The sequence below is a fragment of the Neodiprion virginianus genome, chromosome 1 (genome assembly GCF_021901495.1).
Source record: "Neodiprion virginianus isolate iyNeoVirg1 chromosome 1, iyNeoVirg1.1, whole genome shotgun sequence".
NCBI lineage: Eukaryota > Metazoa > Arthropoda > Insecta > Hymenoptera > Diprionidae > Neodiprion > Neodiprion virginianus.
The window spans coordinates 33,037,473-33,053,823 of NC_060877.1; the positions used below are offsets into that span (position 1 = coordinate 33,037,473).

The 16,351-nt window shown below is 41.6% G+C and overlaps 2 protein-coding genes and 1 long non-coding RNA gene across 5 annotated transcripts in view; 1 reads left to right on the forward strand and 2 right to left on the reverse strand.

Moving 5' to 3' along the window:
* LOC124309697 (rap1 GTPase-activating protein 1) overlaps window positions 1-10,781 on the reverse strand; it is a 138,650-nt gene extending 127,869 nt beyond the window's left edge. The window contains exon 1 of the mRNA XM_046773538.1: window positions 10,432-10,781. Coding sequence (XP_046629494.1) covers window positions 10,432-10,763 — 332 coding nt within the window. The 5' untranslated portion in view covers window positions 10,764-10,781. The remainder of the gene's footprint in view (window positions 1-10,431) is intronic.
* Window positions 309-8,263, reverse strand: LOC124309942 (uncharacterized). Its single transcript, XR_006909512.1, has 2 exons — window positions 7,696-8,263; window positions 309-2,299 (listed from the first exon to the last, which is right to left on the reverse strand). It is a non-coding gene; the product is annotated as an uncharacterized LOC124309942 (long non-coding RNA).
* A 2,186-nt stretch (window positions 10,782-12,967) lies between the features above and the next one.
* On the forward strand, window positions 12,968-15,240 carry LOC124309909 (cytochrome c-2). 3 transcript variants are annotated; one of them, XM_046773576.1, is made up of 4 exons: window positions 12,968-13,114; window positions 14,172-14,224; window positions 14,297-14,438; window positions 14,667-15,240. In XM_046773576.1, the coding sequence occupies exons 2-4, from the start codon at window positions 14,186-14,188 to the stop codon at window positions 14,810-14,812; spliced, it is 327 nt and encodes a 108-aa protein (XP_046629532.1). In that variant the 5' UTR covers window positions 12,968-13,114; window positions 14,172-14,185; the 3' UTR covers window positions 14,813-15,240. The 3 variants fall into 3 exon arrangements, with proteins under 3 accessions (XP_046629532.1, XP_046629537.1, XP_046629538.1); XM_046773581.1 differs by lacking the exon at window positions 12,968-13,114 and adding an exon at window positions 13,457-13,597; XM_046773582.1 differs by lacking the exon at window positions 12,968-13,114 and adding an exon at window positions 13,687-13,762.
* Window positions 15,241-16,351: the final 1,111 nt, after the last annotated feature.

Here is a 16,351-nt window from a genome sequence, read left to right on the forward strand (position 1 = left end):
TTTATCAGTTTACTGTATCCCCTATTCGCAATCGGTGGGTATATATATACCTTGCATACAAATACATTTCCTGTGGGTAGCGGGTGTTACATCACACCTAGTTATGTTCTTTCGTCATGCTTCGAAACAGAATCAGATATGAAAGAGCAATCTCGTGAAACACGATTATCGGTGTGTACGTATAGGTATATATATACATACATTTTGTACGTACTATTATCGAGTAGGCTGGAGTAACTTTTCAATTTGTGGAGGGATATAACAGTTCAGTGAATTTGAATGGTTCTACGGTAGACGAGCAGGGCGTGTGATAAGTAAATAGTTTATTGATTGATTTTACACATTAGTAAAATATATGAATATGATGATTAACGAGATATAACATTATTAAATCTTAATAGCGTTTAAATTAATGGGTATATACGTATTTGTGTCTGTGTCGTGTTTATGTGTACCGTCGTACGTACACGTACACATGCGTGTTAGACACATGTATACGGTGGTTCATATTTGGTGAGAGTAAGAGTACGTGTAGTCTGATGTAAGAATCTTTAATACAATATATAATATAACAGTAATTAAATAACATTCATATTTTTTCTTATTTTTTCTAAAAACTAAATATTGTCTAACGTGGAACAAACTGGGCATCCGTTCACCAATTTGTTGATACAATTATTTTATTGGGATTTTGGAGAACTTGCCCGGGAGTCGAAAAACAACAAAAGCAACGTTTAACGGTTATTCAAGAAAATTCGGCATCGTATACTTCTTTCCAGGAAAAGGAAGCTCACAGCGTTAGTCGACGAATAATTTTGATCGTCAGTAAAATTCGTGCTACGAAATTTATTCTTACGTATATTTTTCAGCCAAACGTGATCTGCAAAGTTATGTGCAAGCATAATTTGCGGCTTTTGAATAATACTTCAATCTACGCACTACCAGTGTACTGAATAATTTCGTATTAAATTATCGCGTGCGTGCATTCGAGCTAAATTATTTTCAATCGAAAGTATTTCCATGAATTTAGATTACAAATTTAAGGTTCAATTGCGCATCGCATTAGGATGATTGTAGCAACACCCACGTTTCTCGCTCGGTATAACAATTTCGATAAACAAATCGCGTTTCAATTAAAAACTAATTAAGACATTGGGAATCTAAATCATCGCTCCCAAAAGCACCATTATTCCGCACGTATCTTATACCTTTTATTTCCACAAATCGATCCGACCTGCTCAGTAACTCCCAAAAAATGAGGCAAAAAACTTTCGACTTATCGTTTGCCCGAAACGCAATCGTGATTGACTAGTGAAAAGCATCGTTGAAGTATTGACTGTAAGTTATAAATGCCACGCAGATGATTCTGAACAAACCAAGTGGCTCGTTTGCGGATCGACCCATTCATGTTGCGATAAAATTAGCGAGAATGTGTGGATACGTTTGCGCAGAAGCCCTCATTAATTCTACATAACAGTGCATTAACACAGCCTTTGATCGTACCGAGCGCGTGGGATGTAAGATGTAAATCGATAAGACGCAAATGAGAAATAAAAAAAATTAAAAGAATATAACATAAAAAAAAACAAGCGGCGAAAATAACTGGTGCCTTTATTACTCAATTGTTCGGATATGTTCGATGCGAGCTGATCCATGATTTCACCCCAGCATCGCTAATTCCAGACTCGCAGCTAGTCGTCGGATCAGACGAACCCGTAAATTCGTTCATCCGTACGAACGGTTCCTTAGATTGGATCTGCGAACGCGAGTCCCGACGGCAAACGATCGTTCTACGACGTATTAAATAGCAGAAAATGACTCGATAAAGTATCTGAAACTTATACGATATAACAAGAGGTTTGGTAACGGTTTAAAGTCTAGCCTTAAATCACTGCAGCCGCGGTACGTATACGAATTAAACCGCAAACTCCTCTCTATAAGAATATTATAGTGATACGTGCTAGCTGCTAGAGTTCGCGTTCTAGCAACGCATTCGTCTCTTATCGTCTATGCATCCTCTATTTTCTCTGCAGGCGCTGCAGCTTCGACCTTCCGCAAGGCCGTGAACTAGCAGCCGATCTGCGGCAGCATCGAGGCTAGCCGGAAGACCCTCGTCCAGGCGAAGACGCCCGACGACCCCGATGACCGTGCTCCGGAACCTGACGAGGAACCGCTCGAAAGATTCTGCTGGGATACCTGGGCTGAGTTGAGAGTTTCCCGGGCCGGCGTTCCCTGCACCGATCCCAAATCGCTCTCCGATTTCCTCTCCTTCTGCTGCTGCTGCGGCGAGTACTTCATTCTGCGGAAAGGTACGAAGATTATGCTTTGAGTTTTTACACCCTGGAAATGGATGAATATTTCTAGGTTTTTTTTTATGCCGCAAATGATTAGAAGTTGAAAAAATTCTGGGTAATATATTTTTACGCATGACGAAGTCAACGCAAGCGGTTACGCTAACTCAAATTGCGTACACTCTCGTCATTCTGGATATTTGGAATCGTTCCGAGGCCTAACGATAGCCGACTGGTCTCAACTACCGATCGATGGTGACCGTAGGACCTCTTTGACCAGTTTTAGCCAATTTAGGCTGCTACCGGATCAACCTGCCCGATAACCAGTTCTCTGGATGGCTTTGTCGGAATTAGGTCGACGCGTTATTCCGTCTAAGGAGCGGTGAAAGGCCACGCGGTATTCTTTCTTAATTGACAATCGTCGGGCTACCCGACCGTGCACCTATCTAAGGTGATCCTTGCGCTTTTTATGACGCGATTGAGCGTGATTACAGGAGTTAATTTTACCGGAGTGTGAGTTCGATCGTTCAGAAGAATTATTGACTAGACACTGATGATGTGCAGAAAGACGCTTGACGCGGTAGAAGAGATTTTTTTATACGTGAGCCTCGGTCGTCGATCTTCGAAAATTAACTTTCATTTTTTTCCCTGCTTGTTTCTATTTGGGCAAAACCTTATCGACAGTCTTGTTCCATCTCATCCGGTTGTGCGATTCTTTATCCCGATCTCTGGACGAGGTCGAAACCCGTCCGATCTACCAAATGATAACGTTTTCTGAACAAGGTTTTCAAAACTATTGAAATGAGCTGTAGCTTAAATATACTAACGTTCCTCCCTTGAACTATTCCACGACAGTAATCATGAGAGTGATTATCGCTATCGGATGGTGGAATCTTCCTCTTAACCGTTCAATAAACCATTCCCGCATGAACCAATAACATGCCGCCTAATATTTGGCTTCACAGAATCCAATGGCTGACGTTATTACGACTCCATTAGGCGACAGAGATTACAGTCGTCGTCCTCGCTCTTTACAGCTTCCTCGTTTCGCGGATAAACATATCTGTTAGTCATATAACGAACGTGGAGGTCAGTTCGTGGCGTAGCAAAAGTTTTATTCAGCACGTTGATGATGGGTTATAACAACGGCGGTGCGTCGAAGATTTTACATTATAACGCCGAGTGTTGCGTAGACTAGCAAAATTATTCCATCTAATCAGCAAACTTTGGATGTAAAAAACGCGTCAACCCCTTAATCTATAATGTTTCGTAGAGTGGGTGTAGGGCAAGGTGAATAGAAGATTATCGTGTGACCTGGAAAAGTTTCTCCGTTAATTAATTAGTCTGCGGTTCATTGTGATTAATGCAATGGCCTCGCCTCTGCTGCACGGGGGCTTATTTGCGCAACTTTGATTACGAACATGACGTAAACACTGCTGTATTACCAACGGCAAGACTACACAGGAATAGCTCCAGCATAGAGCAATCGAGTCAATTCGGAGTCAAGGGGATCCAAGTTTTTCACTCATTTTTTACGCTCCATTGCTGCACCGTGCTTAAGAGTCGCCTGAGGTCACGCCTCCGCTATTCCTCTCTATAACCGTCTCTGAGCTCCTATCTCTACGATGGTTAGCTCGTATCGTTTGCCCTTGTCCTACTGTTAGTCGAGCTACGATTTACGAGCTACGACACTCCCCGTTTCTGGCGAGTTTCGGGAAGAGGATAAGCTGGAAGCTAACTAAACGTCAAACTGCACCCTGAAACGTCTAGTTTCGAAACAGGGCGTGTAATTCAATGTTTGACAGTTTCGAGTTAATGCGGACCAATTTCGGAAAGCCAATTCGTCGCGTCAGTCACCTCAACTTTACGGCCACAACAGTACAACGCGGTGATTTGATGGTAATAGTGTTTTTATTGCAAAAAATTGACTATGTCAGGGATTGAATTCTAATTAATAACTTTTTTCTACCGAACTAATTGATGAACCAGCCTAACTGAGATTCGAATATTGATTAGGAAGATAACTGCACAGAGTTTGGAAAGACAGGATATCTGACGATTCAGAATCAAATAATGGTCGCTGAGTACTGCCATCGTTTTATTACAATTTTTCCTTAGTTAATAGTTAATTAGAGTAACCGGTTCAGAATTCACATCTGGGATAATATCATCTAGACCAATGCGGTCAATACTTCCTGTACACTTCCGAGAACATTGAATTACAAATTGCGAATACGATGTGGTTTATTCGTGTATTCCCCAGAGTTATATTTATACAGTGTATCCGATGCAGATCTAGATCGCGTGTAAACGAGGAGGAAAAAAAAACGAAGAAATTTCCCCAGAAGGCAGATGTTTGAATGAGGAAATCCAGAGAGCACCGCCTTACTCGTTTATATACATATTTATATCACGTTTTTTTCGCAAAGCGATTACATCAGCAGGTCACGTGTATGGTATAGTACATAAGGTGTGCACGGACCCACGTGCGCTTGTATAAATAACGTATCTTTCCGCCTTCGATCTTGTCATATTTAAAGATAGACCGCGTGACGCGTTAACCATGTGCGATGGAATCAATTCCCTTCACCCGTCGCATCAGCATCGAGCTGTTATGCCTGTCTCACGTCGTATAGTCTAGCTACGTTTCAAGCGGAGCTCCCAGCGGCTTAATGAGCTAATGTCGTTACGATCGTTACTGTCATTACGATTAAACGCTATTAGCGTTCGCCCTCGGTGCTCGGTAGGTAGATATATGCAGGTATAAATATCCGCCGCACCTCGTAACGCGTGTTATATACATGTACACCTCGTACTTCCGCGTACATCCTATAGGTACGTGGATAAAGAGCTCGGAGAAGGACTTGACCCGAATTCAGCCGAGACGGAAGAATGGAAGCTCTTGAACTAAATCAACGGAAAGAAATCTGCGGGGGGAAAAAGTGGCGTCGAAAACATTGCGCGAATCTGTCACTCACGTGTCTCGACGAGGAGTTTCCGAGTCGCGGGTCGCGCCTGCGTCGCTACGCCCTACGTCGTCGTTGCTCTCGAGGATCCGGAGGCCAAGCCCACGACTAGACCTACTTTTCTTCCACGATGGAGATCTGGGACAATGATTCTACCCGCAAACTCCAATTGGCCGTATATTATTTTTATAAAACCATCGCGAGTATTCGGTATGGAGCGCGATTTTTGTACCACCCCGGCAAAAAGATCTACCGGTATACCTAGACGCTGATTAAGATTGAACCTCGGATTCAGGAAGCGATTATCTACAGCGTGGACTTACGATTAATCGACTACGGCGCGTGCGGCTTCAATGAAAGTAAAAGTCGAATCAAACGAATTACCGGATTAGGCCGCGAGACCTTTTGTGGGACGGCTTTGGTAATTTTTTTTTTTACCTTCTCAGTGTTGAGCAATGTTTCCAATGATTTTGAAAGTGACGAACGTTACGGTAATCGCTGGGGACTGGATTTATCCTTTGGTAAAGTAACATGTTCTGAAATCGCTGCTTATGGCGTAATGCAACTGAAAACACTTCACACTTATCAATTTGCAGTGGCAAAACAACATGAAAACTAACCAACCAATCAAATTAGACCGGAAATTGGTCCATCGCAAGCCCCTCACATGCAAAGTGAATGGAATTGAAATCCAAGACTTTGTTCTTATAAAATTTTTGAGTAATTTCCAAAGCAGTACCGCACAATTGACGTTACATGATAATAATTTACATGATAAATATAAAGGTCATACCTAAGCGGAAGAATCTTGGCTTGTCGGTACTTTTGCAAATCTCTCTACTTGCAATATAGGCAATAAAAAAAAAAAAAAAAAAAACTCTGCCAGACGTATTTTTACACGGCATCAGATTTTTTGGGATATTGATCTAGCTGCACGGTATAAGCGTATATCGGAGGCTGGCTGAATCTAGAGTAAACAAAATGCCAAATAAAACAACACACGGAGGGGCAAAGTACACAGCTTCGGTACATACTGCAGAGATACGTCGACGAATACAAGTGAAAATTCCTTTGCCAGCTGTCTCTCTCCCCGGCTCGGCTCCTCTCTGTGTACATATAACATATACCGCGTGCGCTTCGTAATCGATGGATACCGGCTGCAGTGGCCTAGTTTTCAGTATAATCTGTTTTATTTTCCCACTTTTATGTCCCGCTGGCTAGTTTGCTGTTCTGCCTCAATTTATACTCGTTTATTTATACGTATGCAACCACTATGCCTAAAATGTAACGGCTCGACACGAATGACTTTAGCTTTTTGCCCAAACGCGATGCCAACTTTATTGATTTAAGGCTTTTAACAGAATCGGGTCGATTTATTCAATGAAAGGCTTCTCCTGTTTTTTTTTTTGTTTATTTTATTTTTTCTTACTCAGTTGGCTGCAATGACTTATTGAGTCATTCCATTTTTTTTTGTATAGATAGGTACTTGTTCAAATGAATTGTTGCTGCAGAAATTGTCTTTTCGTCGTCATATCTGTAATATTCATTATCCACGGATGGCCTATTTCGAAATGCTCTTCAAATTGCATATTATACGAATAAACGTAATGGTACGTGGTGAAAAAGTAATTACAACTATTCCATAGTGGAAGATTGGTTATTTTTGGAACAAGAAATCGATTGGGTAGATAAGACCAGTTGAACGGAAAAAGAACAAGTGGGTAATTTGGCCGACCTTGATGAGCCAGCCTAAAATATGCCCGTTCGAATACGTTTCAAGCTCGCAATAAAAAAAATATTATTCATAGCTATGCGACTCACGAGACGTGTTAATATCCCGAAAACCACTAGACCGATGAATTCCAAAATTTAGTTCGTCATTAGCTAATTGTAAGACGAGCCACGTTGACTGAGCCAAAAATCATCAAAATCCGTTGGTCGATCTTCGAGGTATCGTAATTGTTATTTCTTTTCGATGTTGTTAGTCAAATAATTTGAAAACTCCGTGACCGATGACATTCAAAATTGAGTCAGTTCTAGGCAGTAAGCACTAAACGTTGGAATCTGTTTAAATCTCAACTTTAATTTTCAGAACGATTACAATAATTTGACCTTCTCTCTTTATTCCTCGATAAAAGGAGAGCGAAAAGTTAAAAAAGCATCTAACTGAAACCTTAGCGACGGACTTCAGACTGTGTAACTGAAATGAACGATCCTCACGTAACGCAGCATTGTGTTACGTGTTACGTCAAGGATATGAAAGAGAAGAAGAGATAAAAAAAAAAAAAAAAAAGAAACCGCAATAGAAGGTTGAAAACTGTGTTCACCGCAATGCGATCACGCGTTACGCTTTGTAGGCTGTACGTAATGTGAGTTAACAGAATGAATGAAAGAAACAAATTGATAGTGAAAAATAATTCAAGTGACTCGTCACTTACCTGGAGCCTCTCGGATTGGCCTCGCGCGTCTGGTTTTCGTTAGGAAGGAACAGAAAGTAACCGAAAGGAAGGCACACACTGCCGGGGCCCTTCGGGCTGATTCGAGCTGATACCGCTCTACTCCCTCCGCGAGTCTGCGCGGTTTAGCACCATGTAGGTACCGGTGTGCAGGTGTAGGTGTGTAGGTGCGTAGGTGTGGAGGAGCGCCGGTGCACAAGAAGAGCGTCGTCGCAACGCAACGCCTGCGTTGTGTAAGGACGGCGAGAGACGCGATCGCTGCAACGAGCTCTGTATCTAATTGTAGGCTAACACACAGCGATTGCCGTCCCCGTCGCGTCCCCCGAACGCGCATGGCTCCGAGGAGCTTTCGTGGCATTGGGCCGAATCGTCGCGACGCTGAATCGACCCGGGTCTCCGGAAGCGCGGACCAGGATTCGCGCTTTCCGAATCCGGTTCCATCCGGATCTTACTCGAGGAACGTGGTTCTGATCACTACGGATGGATATGTTCAATGGGCTCTTTGGCCTGCGTAGACGTCGGCTATTGTGCTAGATTCGTTCCTTGTTAGGTCGTCTCTATGGGATTGGTTCAATTGGTGCAATTATCAGGGGACCGGTACACGAAGTTGACATCTTCACAAATGGGGAGTGTACCGATTTAACCACTTGTCGTTTCGGGCGAATGAGGTTTGATTTTTCAGATTTGTGTGAAAAGTCACTTACGCCGAAAACTCATTTTAGTTCATTGATCGTCGTCAGTTCAATATGTTTGTGCATATATATTGAAATCGGCGAATCACTGGAATTCATTTTTTAGGAGTTTTGAAAACTGCCTAATATATAGTAGTGAATTAGTTTGGATATATTTTCTACAATTTATAAAATACATTTTTTGCCAATCGAATAATATTATCGATAAAAGTCGTGCCTCTAGTTAGAACGTAATTCTATTTGAAATATTGCAACAACTGCACGTCATCTTTTAACCAAGTTTCGAACTTTTTTAATTTTCATTTGATGTTGGTGTAATGACACATTGATGTTAAAGCTTTATTAGCTAAAAAAAAAAGGATTTGATATTACAACCACCAAAATTGTAGTGTCAACAAATATAATCGCACTGAATAATTACTTGCACCATATTTTTTTGTGATTCCAACAGCATTCGAATCGTTACTGTAACTATACCAATTTCACTAGGATTTCCCTGTAACTTTCACCAATGGTATTTTTCTCGGTGATGGATGAACTAAAATGACTTTCAGGTAAATCGGATCTTGGTACATGACATTCCAACTTATTATCTTCATTGTATTAAAACTAACGTGTGTTCTCAAATATATATACAGCTGCAACTCATGAATATCTATTTTGTAGTAAAAACCTAGCTCGTACACTGGTCCCCTTCATGTTTATCGCAGGTGATTTTGCGGCTTGCGAGTTACAGGCGAGCTGCGATTCTAACCTTCTACAAAAGTCAGATAAAAGGCAGGAAAAGGCCACGCCGTTTGAAAGGGCGCACTGTTTCGTTCGGCGATAAAGCATTATGCACAGAAACCTGTATGCACGTAAGCAGTTGGGTCGATGGGAAATTTTATGTCTACATAACGTTTGTGCATACAGCCGAGGGACAAATCCTCGTTTATCCCTTCAATCACTGTATGCTGCACGCGTATAGACTGGAGCTGATACGTGTATTTTATAAATCCTCTGCTTCCCGGTTTATTCACGAACGGTGAAACGAGTGATGCTAATTTGGTTACAAATGCCTGGAGAATTTTTTTAAAATTTAGCCGTATTAATTCGAACATGAAAATTGTATACGTTGCGTGAAAAAAAAATTTCACAACTCAAACCTAAAAATAAGCGATTTTGGCCGCCAACTGAAAGTTAAAAAAAAGGTTTTTCTCAATGAATGAGTGCTATGTAGAAAATGGCGAACCGTTTCTCCACTAGTGGGAAAAAACAGTTTTTGCCCACTATAGTGGATGGACATCTCGCCACTAGTGGAGAAATGGCCAACTTCACACTCACTCAGAATCGTCAGTTTTGCCCACTCGTTGCACAATATACTAAACTTTGAAGCTCGTGTCGTATCGTCTAAGCTTGAATGTATCGTATGTATTCACAGTGTACATATGATAAGCTCATATACGTACGTCGCGAGTATATAAATAGTTGTTTGCTGCCACGATCAGGTTGACGGCGTGATCTGATTTTAAACTGCCGGATCTTCCGGGCAACGACATCACTGGAGTTTAACTCAAGCGATGCATTACTCGGGTTTCTAGGAATTATGTAGGTACCCGAGTACAGAGCGAACGCGGTGCAAAGATAATATCGGAAATAACTTCCTCCGCAGGAATGCCACGTCGCGCGCAAAAACCATCTTCGCAATTAACAGTCCAGACACCAAACATCTTCCATATAAACGATTAATTTTTACGTCCTTTCCAGGAAAAACACTCACTTATTTGTTCGCAAATTTTGAACGCTTGCTTTGGTTGCACGAATTCGACTCCATCGATAATTGTATGTCCATAATTTACCGAAAAAGCGTAACGGAATTTTCGCAATAATGTTTAAAGTATACAATAATTATACAGCTAACGCTGCAGCTTTTGCCGTAGTAAGCAATAAACTCGGATGCAAGACGATCGGGAAAATTATACAACAGACTGTAAAGCGCGGCAAATTTTCCGATCAAGTCGGAAATACTCGAGGTTGAATAACTCACCATTGACGAGTGATGGTGTTCGAATACATGGCACTTTTGGGGGTCATCGAGCCGCTCGGCGTCGGAGGTACAGAGCTGTAGTTCCGAAACTTGGCAGACAGTGATGCAGATGTTGGAAGTGAAGTATAGGAACGATGCCGGTGAGGGCTTTGGATGGAATGCTTAATGTTCCGTAACTTGATCTTGTGATCTGCAAAGTCCTTCCTCAGTTCGTCCAAGTTTTTGAGAGTCATCGGGGACGCGGGTACCGAGCTCGTAGCTTCGTGTGACCCTCGAGACGTCTTTACAGGCGAGTTTGACCGGGAAGAATGACGACGAGAGCCATGGTGCATTATGTTGGTCCACGATCGCCTCGACTTGGTCTTCTCGTAGGTGAAATTCCTGTCGGAATCTTCCGAGCTCGCCGTATCCAACGGACTGTAAGGTGATTGAGATAACGAATTTCTGTCGTACCATTTCCCCGGCGAAGAGGCGGTTGAGCTCGAACCTGACACCGAGGTAGGCTTGTGACGAGGATGAGTGAAGTTGTGCAGGACCGACTTGGACTTCGAGTTTAGGGAGACCGGACTCTCCTGGTTTGGGCTGCTTCGAGACGACCCAGGGAAACTCGTGGGAGAGTTTTGCTCCGAGCTAGTCGGGTCCGGGGTCTTTGTACCTTTCAGAGACACCGAGCTGAAGGCTCGAACTAACTTGAGTCCCAGGCAATTTTTCGATTTTTGTTTACCGCGTTTCGAGCTCGCGTTCCCACCGTTTTGGGCTCCCTCCTCTTCGTCCGCAGAGTGATCCTTTAGACGGTTCATATTGTTCGTTGTGTTCGAGCTGCAGGGCCTTCCTTTCGTTGTGGGTAGATTTGTAGCCTCGTACGGAGAATTAGATATTTCGCCAGCAGAAATATACAAGTGATTTCACCTCACGTTAAGCCTACTCCAGACGCCTCCGGGGTAGTACATGGGTCCGTAAATCGCGAAATGTGTGACACCACTGGGATCTGGACGCGATTTGTACTTGACGACTTGTCGCCTCAGTCATCACTCATTCGACAAGCTACTGAACCGAATGAAATTGTATCTGTATCCCGGAGCTTGCAATTTCCTCGAGCCGAACCGCACTAAAACCGCTTTGCTAACACGACCGGGACGCGCGGCAGAGACGCTGGAAACACACAAACCGCATCCTTCCTGCAGCCGCCTATCGAGTACAGACCTTTGCTCGCGTAATGTTGCGACATAGATTACTTCGCTGTGATAATTCAGATTTTCCCGTGGCAAAAGATAGCTAGATTAAGGGCTCGATTGTTACTCGCGCCCCGACTTATATCTCTGCAGAAGGTCCGGCCTTTGTCTGCCCCCGCGTCTGACAAGGTCTTCCTCTTCCTGGTAAAACGAAACGAGTTTACTCCTCCGTCGTGTTATTCACTCTTCCACAATATTCACGTATGCGTGCAGCTATATGCTTAAAAATCGGAGCTGTTCACCAGCCGAGCACGCTTTTAAGAACCATCACGCACTATGCACGATATGGAAGTTGAGAAAAGGCAGAGGGATTCCTTGAGAGGTCGGACAATATCCTGAATAGCGCGCAATGTTCGTATTTGGAACACGACTACAGAATATCCGTTTTCTTCGGTATTCGAATCAACGCGTTCAAAGTGTTTTGTCCTGACTCGCATGCTTTGTGGAATGTGTACTATATTAAAGCGTTGCGGTGTGATAAAAATTTTATGTTGACATTCAGTGTGTCATTGCGATTATGTACATACATTGTGAGAAACGATATAACTCGTACCGATGGATGATGTTGAATCATTCGAAGTTCACATTCGACCACTTTCATTTTCTCTTTCATCGACCAACTCACTTTCGATTGTAGACATATCGCAGTGATAACGAGAGTATTGAGACAATATGGTTGTTAAAATATTGTTTGCCGTTAACGGGGGAAAAACTTCCTTAACCTTAAATGAATATGGTAATATGGTAAAGAAGGCTTCCTGGGAATTTCCAAGTGGTTATTGACCTTGTCAAGATTGAATTAAATATGGAGCGATGATAGCGTGGTTGGAAACCTATGAATGATCGTGAAATACTGCCATGATTATAACGCATGTGAGTGATTTCATGCGTCAAACGCATCTAACTGTGGTTGACCACATTTACGAAATGATAAAATTACTACACAAGCGATTAGTTCTAACTTTTGTTATAATTAATGGCCCGTAAAAAATTTCAATCCATTTTATCGGTATGAATTTGAAATATCAGATCTTCGGAACTGATTGAAAACCACAAAGAACTGAGTTTTGATAACAAACGAGAAATAACAACGCGATAAGAACATAGATGAGCAAATGAAAAACAAATAAACGCTGTGACGTATTGATTAAAAGAGATTGAAAGAAAAAACAAATTTCAAATCATCGGTCTTACAACAGATTCCCGACATATCGACATATCCGAACCACACGTGAAAGCCGGAAGATGGCGCGCCTGTTTAAATTCCGTTGCTTGCAGAGGTTTCTCTCTGCAATCTCAATTTTCGACATTCGAGACTCTCGATTGCTCGAACTCCAGGGTCGACAGCAGAGAGCATCGCAATCGTTCAATGTCCATTTGGATGACCTAAGCGTGCGGATCGTCAGATCATTTTCCGGTTAACGTTGAATCCGTGCAGTTGTCACACGCAGGTAATTTCAATTGTTACTAGACTTTTTACAACCAGAACTGACGGTGCTACAATTCTATAAATAATCTAAAAACCGTCTCGTGATCGTCTATCAATTGTTCTTAATCCTATAGTTTTCTCTGATAACATGGATTTGTATTCCGAACTTGTCGTTTCTGCTAACCCTAAATACGCGGTGTATCTGGTTCGAGCCAGAACACTGGATCACTGTGAATTTTTAATTGACATAAAGCGCGGGATTATACTTTGTTCCAATCTGTTTCCAATCTTCATAGCCTCAGCCGTAGTCACGTGCGTTATATAACGATTGCTGGCTGTGAGCCAGTGTCCTACTCCCCCAAATACGCATGCCTAATACCGTTGGCCGGGCGATGTGCGAAGTAGAGTGAGAAACACTGGGCGGTGATCGTGAGTTAACGTCACACGTTGCGTTAGAGTGCCAGCGTAAAAAAGGCGTAGGTTTCGCGGACAGAGGCGAATAAAGGTGACATACAATTTATTCTTGTAACGAGTAGTGCGCAATGCGTTGCATACAGCTCTGCGATGTTGAAATTCTGATCCTCTTCATCTTTCCTACGGGTTATATTGTAAACGGGTGTAAGAGCCAACTGCGCGCATTCGGCTGACGTAATCGAGCGCAACGTATTATGTCTGTTTGATTTTATCTAGTTTTAAAGAATTTAAAACAAGTTCGTCTGTCGAACATTGTTCAAGGCTGATTCGATAATCTCCAACAATACGCGGAATCATTTCGTAACATCTAGATATTATGCAAATACCCTAGTTTCGCTCTTGATCCCCGCATATATGTTTGCACCTTGAATTCGAGATCAATATCACATGACCTATTTGAGATGATCTTTTCCACTTTTATCACAATCACTGTCATGATCAAGCATGGATAAATCTGCTCAATGATTGATTTATAATGCTGGTTTCAAAACTTGCACTTCCAATGCTGTAATTGTTTCACTACGCGAAGCGATTTTTTCGTATTACAGTCACTGAAATAAAAATTTATAAGCTTCAGCTATAACTTGCATTTTTTTTTTTTGCAGATCTCATTTTAAAGATGGGAGTACCAGCTGGTGATGCGGAAAAGGGCAAGAAGGTCAGTACTGTTGAATTAACAACCTAATTGTAAAATATCGATGACTGTTCCATCATTCTAAACTGCTTTCAGATTTTCAAGCAAAAGTGCATGCAGTGCCATACCGTAGAAGCTGGCGGTAAACACAAAGTAGGACCCAATTTACATGGATTGATCGGTAGAAAAACTGGTCAAGCCGCAGGCTTCAGTTACACAGATGCGAACAAAGCTAAAGGTAACTAAAACTATAATAAACGCGTGAATGGTTGTCTTAGAATTTAATTTTTATTTTAGTACAAATCATTTCCGTCTTGGCAAGGTGCATAATTAAAATGTACCGTGAAATTTACAAATTGTAAAGCGAGTTGCATTGACTTTTGTGTACTAGATTGTGCTAGATAATTTTATTTGATGTTTTAATGTGAGATGACTGGTTAATCATAAATTTTTTATCACTTGATAGGAATCACCTGGAATTCGGATACCTTATTCGAGTATCTTCTCAATCCCAAGAAGTATATCCCAGGAACAAAAATGGTGTTTGCTGGTTTGAAGAAAGAAGATGAGCGTGCAGACCTTATTGCTTACCTCCACCAAGCCACTAAGTAATTAGAAAATTTGAAGAAATGGCAGAGATCATGTGACAGATAGCGAAGACAACTCTAGTACAAGTATCACCTCTGACTTCGTGTTCCACATTTTCATAAAATTCGTTACAAAATAGTGATTCCTAATATACGATAGCTGAATTATTATTGTCATCTAACGATCGATTAAATATAGTGATATCATTGTAATTATGTAAATGTTAAATGACAATGCAGCTGTCTGAAAGTAACTGCTGTATTTGTTCAAGGTATTCGACTATGTAATAGTGTTCAACTCTGGTAGTTGATCAGGATTTGAATCCTATTTATTGTAATTGTATCAATTGAATTGTGCATTGACCACGTAGGTATTATTTTTCTGCTCATCATCAGACAGCATAGGCTTGATGCTGAAGTTCATTGGCTATTCATTAAACCGTAATTATTTTATCTGGTAATTTTTTTATTCAATTTCTCCTCCAACATAATTTATACTAATCACAGTGGCAAAGTTTACACCACAGTTGGTTTCGTATGTGGTCATTATAGATAAAAGAATGTGTGATTTAGAAATCGATCTAAACTACGAACCTCGATTTGCAGAACGCTTATATCTCCAAGGTTAAATCGTACGTTTATCACTGTCGTAAGCAACTCTATGGGAAATTGAAATTTCAGGTCAAAAATATATCGACCTATTAGCTAATTACAAGTTGAAGCAACGGTTTATTGCGTCATAAGATTAGTTAAATAACTACAGCGAAAATGATGCGGAGATAAGACGTTAGAGAGCACGGAAAATTTCCTATCTTTCGTAGTTGACCTCGACTGGACCCTGAAAATATACGGTTGCGTGATGCCTGAATCCCAATGCTAGACAGATGCTACACGTGCGTTTCATGATTATTGCGCAGTCTTGCATCACATTGCGTTTTCAGGTGCAATCTTCCTCGTGGTTATTCGTTGAAATGTAATTCGACCATCGTTCGACTGAAGCAGTAACGCATCAGTGTGACAATCGAAATTGCAATCGATGCTCGAATCACGAGACCTGCTCGTTATTTCTGTATGCGTTCTTAAGTCTCGCTACCGGTGCGTGAAGTCGCTGATAACCTCCAAGTTTCAATCGTTGTCGTTATCTTTGTCATCGAATACTCTGTCCAATACATATTTCGGAAATGGGAACTACCGCGGCTAAAGAAGCGAGCCCTCAAGAGGTGGAAAGCAAACCGGAGCCCGAAAAGAAATTGAAACCATGTTGCGCGTGTCCCGAAACGAAAAGACCGAGAGACGCTTGGTGAGTAATTACTGCGTATGAAATTTAAAACTTGTAGGTTATGTTAAAATTCTTCTCCGTGCAATTAGTGCAGATGAAAAAATATAAATTTGACTCACTGGACGTCCTTACTTTTATATTTTTGCAGTATAATCGAAAAGGGTGAAGAAAACTGTGGAGATTTGATACAAGCGCATAAAGAGTGTATGAGGAAATTGGGTTTCAACATATAAACCGCATTGCCACAGTCTGGCATGAATATTGCTTGGAAGGCTTATGTCTCTG

Excerpts from the sequence above, each read along its gene's own strand:
- LOC124309909 (XM_046773576.1), top strand. The coding sequence starts at position 14,186 with ATGGGAGTACCAGCTGGTGATGCGGAAAAGGGCAAGAAG. Across the intron at positions 14,225-14,296 it reads ATGCGGAAAAGGGCAAGAAG|ATTTTCAAGCAAAAGTGCAT; the intron begins GTCAGTACTGTT and ends AACTGCTTTCAG. Across the intron at positions 14,439-14,666 it reads AGATGCGAACAAAGCTAAAG|GAATCACCTGGAATTCGGAT; the intron begins GTAACTAAAACT and ends ATCACTTGATAG.